The sequence below is a fragment of the Silene latifolia genome, chromosome 9, assembly GCF_048544455.1.
Source record: "Silene latifolia isolate original U9 population chromosome 9, ASM4854445v1, whole genome shotgun sequence".
Classification (NCBI taxonomy): Eukaryota; Viridiplantae; Streptophyta; class Magnoliopsida; order Caryophyllales; family Caryophyllaceae; genus Silene; species Silene latifolia.
In genome coordinates, this window is record NC_133534.1 from 141,632,252 (window position 1) to 141,639,442 (window position 7,191).

The window sequence follows — 7,191 nt, forward strand, 5'->3', positions numbered from 1 at the left end:
AACCTTCTTGATTTGGCCACTATGATCAACAAGTTCCATTGGGTCAAGAATGATAATCTTGACAACAAATTTGAGTGGCTCACTAAAGAAGCTAAGTCCTTCATCTTGCCGAACAAGATATGCCTCATCAATGTCCGAAGTCCAAGCTACCTATTACCTGTCTCCGATGAAGCCGAGATAATTATGAAGCAACATAGGGAATCTAATGCCAAGCCCTCCTCCTCCTCTATTGTGACTCCACCATATCCATTTGCCTACCAATAATTCACACCAAGTGGCACAAATGTTGTGGTAGGCAACGACTTCTTGACTCAACTATTACAACATATGCATAAGCAAGCTCATGAAGATCGGGTCAATGCTTACCGAGCTCAATATCTGCCCCTCCTTCATTTAGCTAGGCAAGGACTACTTGATCCTACATGTCCTTTGCCTAGTTGGGCGGATATGGAGGTATTCTTCCCAAATTCTCCTAGAAACGCCATCATGGATAGTAAAGTTGCCAAGGGGAAGGAGATTGTTGTTGAGAGCGGGAAAGGTAGCTACTCTTGCCATGAGGAAGAAGAAGAAGAAGTACAAAGTTCAAGTGATGGTGAAGCCTCCGGGTCCATGGAGGTAGATGATGATGATGGTAATGAGGAAGATGATGATAGTGATGATAGTGATGGGGATGTCGCAATGAGCGACAATTGAGGATTGATAAGCTTTTGGAGGATGCCACAATCCAGTGTGAGTTTCCTACACCTCCTCTTAGCTTTGTTTATATCTCTTGTTTATAATTTTAAATCTTCATCATTGGTTTTGAGTCCTAGCAACACCTAGAGGACTCCCACCTCGGTCTCATTGAGGTGTCTCATATTGTTCCTACTTGTACAATCTAAAATGACAAATTAGTTTCATGCATTGCATACTTGTGCATGAACTCCCCCATTTTTACACTAGAAATAGTGTCTTACATGGTTTGGGGAAGTTTAAGTACAAGAAATGGGAGTTAATTCAAATTAGCTCTCCAACCAATAAATTCATGCATCATATAGTATAGCTTAGAATGCCTCACTCTTGTATATATGCCATGTAGCTTGCATAATAGTGTAGAAATCATGCATTCTCATATAACTTGCATAATTTCCTATCGTTTTGGCCATTGAGGATAATGCCCATACTAGTGTGGAGATGGGGAATTCTAATTTGACTTTTAAATCAAAAAAAAATTGAAAAATGATAGAAATTGAAAAAATATGTTCTTTTATTCCATAAATCAAAAACCATAATAATTTGAAAAATTGAAGAAAACCAAAACCATGTTCATTTCCTTTATAGTGTATAATTGTATATATTGTATATATTTGTTTGTTTGTTTATACTTCTATCACATTGATCGACTACGCCACATCCGAGACATGAGGATCATGAAGACCGCATGGTATGATCTTTTCAATCTCCTTTTTCCTCTCTATGTTAATGACTATGTGGTTTTATTTTGATTGATGCGGTAAAAACCAATGTGATTCTAGGAGTTGCATGTAGTTTATATATGACATACTAGTTGATAGAAGCATTTGCATTAGGTTGTATAAATGATAGTTGCATCATGGCATGTAGTTGCATTTAGGAAAAATTTTGTCAAAACATCTATTTGGGAAACTTGGCAAGTGTATATAAGGCCCTTGTAGATACTTATTCTTCTTGAAACTTAGCTCACTAGAATGCTTGCAAAACACCCTAGGATGTGTCATGCTAGTATCCGTTGACCCATGGATTAAGGCCTAGTCAAGAGTACCTTGTGGTGTGATAACTCCTTGGCTACCGTTTATTCCAAGGTGACCCTTGAAACCATGAAACAATCTTCCACATCCATCACATTTTGTCAACAAAAAGGGAATGGGCACAAAAATTACCAATTTGAGTTCAAGCATTGAAATGAAAATAAAAAAGTTTGTAATTTGCATCAAAGAAAAGAGGAGCAAAAATAGACTCCTATGCTTCAAATATAAGCACCCTAGTTACTAATTGGGGTGACTTTGAAAATGTTCAAAAGAAAATGCAAAAAGTTGAAATTGTCAAGCATCAAATGCCAAACATCAAGAAATAGCAAAAAGAAATTGTTTTCAAAAATGTCAAATGCCACAAGAAATTGGGGGGAATAACAACAACATCAAAAGCAAACTCCCATATGAAACTCAAAACACATTGATCCCTTTTATCCATCGAATCCGCTTTTGTGCATGGTAGAGAGGGGACGGCCCTTCTTCTTGTCTAGGTAAGAAGGGGAATTCCGCGATCCTCCAGTGTTTCTAACGCCATAAGGAGTCTACTCTTGACGAAAGGATTTAAAGATTGAGGACAAAGGTACCCTAGCTTGACCCAACTTGGAGGTGATTTATTGGTATCCTTCTAGGCTTAGTAGCTTGAAGAAAACGTATCTATGATGGAGTGTGTACCCATAGATTGCTTTCCTTGTAGATAATTTCTGCCACTTAGATGAGGAATGTGGCTATTCATTTTTTTAGATGCATCCATTACTTGTTTTTTGTGTGCTTAATGCTTGGATGTGTCGCCATTTTGGCAATCCCCACCTTGCCTTGCAAGAAGGCATCCTACCTCATGGTTGTCTTGTTGTGAGTTGAAGGGGCGGAGTGAGACCCGCTAATTATCTCACATCGGCTATATTATTAGGTTAGTTTAAATAAAGGTCCTAGTTTTAGTCACCTCTTTACTCGGGACGAGCAAAGGTTCGGTTTGGGATGTTTGATGTGACTCATATTTGAGCACATTTAGTCCCCGAATTAACCTCGTTCCTATGCTTTTTAGCACATATTTGGGTCATTTATTGTCTTTAGTTTCCCATTTTGCATATTCTTTAAGGTTTTGTCTCCTTGGTAGGAAAGGATTGCTAACCTTGCATTTATGAGGTGAAATAGAGCTAAATTGACCACATCTAATGACCAAGCATCAAAGATAAGACCAACACTAGAGGTCTAAGTAGATAATAAAGTGAAATGGGCAATGATAAAAGGATCCTTGCATCCCCGAAATGATCTTTGCAGATTGTTAAGGAGGAAAAGAAGAAAAGATGTCTGCCCAGGAATCCGAGCGGATCGATCACGATCCGGGCGTCTCCCAACAGCATGATCTGGGCATCTTGTCCCTAAGACGAGCGGCTTGCAGCACCCTGATCCGAACGTCTTCCCCTGGATTCGAGCGGATCCTAAGACAGAAGAGCTCGTGCCTTACCTCAAGACGAGCGGATTGGGGCAAGACTAGCACATGGATATGATCATTTCCTTCTAGAGGAGCATTTCCTCAACTTTTCTTAGGGTCTTAATAGTCATTTAAGCCCTTAGTAACCCTAATATTTGTACCTAATCTTTAGTATAAATACCCCTTGTACTACCTAGATTAGAAGGATCACTTAAGAATCTCTTAATCATCTCTTAGTAATATCTCAATCAATCTCTTAATCAAGTTGTAATTCTCTCAAATTAATCTTAATTTAGTTGTAATACAATTTCTCAATATTAATCACATCTTAATCTTTCCTTAATTTCTCTATTGTTCTTCCTTTATTTTGGGTAATTAGAAGATTATTTGGGTTTATTTGGAGGATTGACAACCTTCCATCAATCATCAAGTACTTATATTATTCTTTACTTTATTATTTGGAATCATCTTCATACGTATAATTCTCTCTTAACCTTGTTTAATTATTGTTAATCACTTTTATTTATTCATCATGTTTTGCTTTGTTTGTTTGATTGACAACCTTATTAACATGTTGAACTTGATAATGAGTGAGTAGATTCCTTAGCTAGGGTTAATGGGGAATTAGGGGAAACAAACATGGGGAATGATCCAAAATGTGGTAGAATGGAAGGCATCCATGGAAGGCATCAGGTCACTTATCATCCAAAATGTGGTAGAATGGGACTCAATCACCTCATCTTTGTTGATGACTTGATGATATTTGTGAGAGGTGATTCCCCTTCAGTAAATGATGTGTCTGACTCTCTGGATTTGTTTGCTAACATGTCTGGACTACGGGCCAATTCAGAGAAGACTAACATATATATGGGAGGTGTAAGAGATGAAGTTAAGGAGTTAATTTTAAGGGACACAGGTTATGTGGAAGGAACATTTCCTTTCAGATATCTGGGAGTGCCTTTAAATGAAGGGAAGTTGAACAAGGGGATGTTTGCTGAACTTCTTAGTAAAGTGCAAGCTGCTCTGAACACCTGATCTACCCACAAATTATCCTATGCTGGCAAAATTAATCTGATCAACACTATCATTTTTGGAATGGAGCAATATTGGTGTGCTACTTTACTAATCCCTAAAGGAGTACACAAATTAATCACTAAGTTTTGCAGAAATTTTTTGTGGCAGCCTGAGGATGGGAAGAGAAAGCTGATAATGAAGAGCTGGTCTTCCTTCTGTGCTCCTTATCAGGAGGGAGGCTATAACATTAAAGAAATCATTTCTTGGAACAAATGTATTATCTGCAAATGGATATGGGCAATTGAGACTAAATCTGAGAGTGTGTGGGTAGCTTGGAATTACAAGTATAACATTAAAACTGAGGATTTCTGGGCAATGGCGGTCAAACCTCACCACTCAGAAAGTTGGAGAAGTATTCTGCTGGTCAAGAATGAGCTTATTACTAGAACTGGCAGCATTGAAGGGGCAAAGCAAGTCTTGACTCGAAGTGTGCAGGCAGGTAAACTGAATCTCAGCCTACTGTATGAACACTTTAGGGTACCAGCAGCTAAGATCAGTTGGGCACGAGGAGTTTGGAACACTACTGTCCTACCTAAGCATGGGTTTCTTATGGTCCTAGCCGTGCAGGGGAAGCTAGCTACTGTTGATAAACTCAATCAGAGAGGGCAATGTATTGTGAACAGATGTATCCTCTGCAAAATGATATTGAATCACATCAGCACTTGTTTTTTAATTGTCCCTTTGCCAGTACAGTCTGGGCAGGGGTTTTGCAATGGTTGAGAATGAGTAACAGAACAAGGAACATGAGGAAGGAAATAAAATGGATTTCCAGGCATCAACAGAGGAGACATTGGAAAGCTAGACTGTACTCCAGCAGTTTAGCAGCCACGGTCTATAGCTTATGGGAAGAAAGGAATGGTTGTCTTTTTCGTGAAGAAGAACATGGTTCTGATTATGTTTTGAAACTTATACAGTATGTAGTCAGTGTGAGGCTTCTCTTTGTAACTAATTCTCGATATAAGGATGAGGTAGTCGATTATCTAAATGCTTAAGCTAGGTAATTATTGGTTATACTTTGTAAGATTGTCCATTATTCCCTTTATGGATGAATAAAATGGCTTGCTTTTCTTGCAAAAAAAAAACATGGGGAATGATTCATGCTTAATCTAATATGTTTTCATAATTAAATTGCTTGCTTGTTATGATTTCAACTTATGCACATTTTATGTTTGATGAAATGCGAGCCTATGAATCCTTGCATTTTTTACACATCATCTATCTCTTCAATAAGGCTTGTAAGCTTATACACCAACTCGAGTCTCATTAGACCATGCATATAGTTGAATAGGAAGGATTAAGTAGACTTGTAGGTGTTGTACAATCTAATTGATTCGGCTCCAGGACCCAAACCTTCTTAGGGATTGTAAGCTTATACACCAACTCGATCTCATCACAACAATAAGTGATTGCTATATAATTGAGAACATGTTTGTATTATCAACTCCCATGAATCCTCTATGAACCCATGACACCCTAGTGCTTTTAATCAATTGTTTACATCTCATTTTAATTCCCTTGCTTGTTTTCATTACTTTACTTTCATCTTGTTAATTAGTTTAGACCAATTCCATCTCAACCCAAATTGTGATACCCTAAGACACGACCATTTGCAATTGAAAATCCTACATCAATACCCGTCCCTTGGGATCCGACCTTTACTTGCCTCTTTGCTAAGAGTAGTTTGTGAAGTTACAAATATTGTTTTGGTAGGTAGCTTTTGACGACGAGTTTAAACTGACACCATTGTTTCATTAATAAGAGTAAAATATTAATAGCGGGAGTAGTGAATTTGTCTCAAAATTTATTTCATCCTAATTTTAAGATGTTATAAAAAATATATTAATCATAAATTTATGGGTTATGCAACTTTAAGTAATTTTATTTAATAAAAAAAAAAAATTAATGGTAAGTAGAGGTAGCCCGGACGAAGCCGGGCACCAGTACTAGTACTATATTTTAATTCCAGAAACCAAGGGACTTCAATGTAATTAAAGAAAGTTATACAAATTAATTATACTTTATAGTTTTAAATCAATAGCACCGTGTGATGGACCCGATTAAGAGATCTCAATGCAAATGTTATATAGTTTGGGTTAAAATTAAATTATATAGAAGCTTGGTAATTTTCCTAAACATGGTCAATTTCCTTAAAAGAAAATAATTAATGAAGATGGTCAATTTTCTTAAAATAAAATAATTAATTAAGATGGTCAATTTCAAGGAAACTAAAAGAAAGATGTCTGGTAATTTTCCTAAATATTTATAGAAGACTAGAAGATGATCAGTTTCCTTAAAATAAAATAATTAATTAGTATAAACATGCACACTTATGGTATTAATTATTATCATCATAAAATTATATACTCCCTCCTATTCATTTTAACTCTCCCCTTTCAAAAGGGCACGCAAATTAAGGGAAGGGTTATTTTATTGTAAAGTATTGTGGTGGTGTAAGATAATTGGAGAGAGGGAAGGTATTATTGTGGGTAAGATGATTAAAATAAGTATTGTTGCGGGGTAAGTTGATTAAAATAAGATAAAGTATGAGTATTCTGGGGTATTGTTGTGGGGTAAGTGTTGGAGCTTGTGTCCTCCACAGTTAGTGTGATAACGTATATAAATCTCTTATAGGTTGACAAGGTTATACTTAGTATTTTATCAGTTGATAAACGTTTACTTAATAACGGTTGGCTTGCTAGAAGTTTGACGTTATTATCATACTGATGGCGGTGATCAACTGGTCCCTAAAAGTCACACCTAAAGGATGTGTTTGAGAGATGTGATTGTATGAAGATATAATCACATTGATGCCTTATATGACTAAAAGGTTAGTTCATGTATTTGACTAAACAGTTAGTCAATGTGATGATGAGACGATTATTTAATACAATTAAATAATATTTCTTTGAGACAATT

General features: G+C 36.6%; 2 protein-coding genes across 2 annotated transcripts; both read left to right on the forward strand.

Annotated features, from left to right (window-relative positions):
* The first annotated feature begins 3,867 nt into the window (after nucleotides 1–3,867).
* On the forward strand, nucleotides 3,868–4,236 carry LOC141601678 (uncharacterized). Its single transcript, XM_074421972.1, has one exon. It carries the CDS (start codon nucleotides 3,868–3,870, stop codon nucleotides 4,234–4,236), a length of 369 nt encoding a protein of 122 aa, XP_074278073.1.
* A 60-nt stretch (nucleotides 4,237–4,296) lies between these two features.
* LOC141601679 (uncharacterized) lies at nucleotides 4,297–5,267 on the forward strand. The gene is made up of 2 exons (XM_074421973.1): nucleotides 4,297–4,885; nucleotides 4,969–5,267. The coding sequence occupies exons 1-2, from the start codon at nucleotides 4,297–4,299 to the stop codon at nucleotides 5,265–5,267; spliced, it is 888 nt and encodes a 295-aa protein (XP_074278074.1).
* Nucleotides 5,268–7,191: the final 1,924 nt, after the last annotated feature.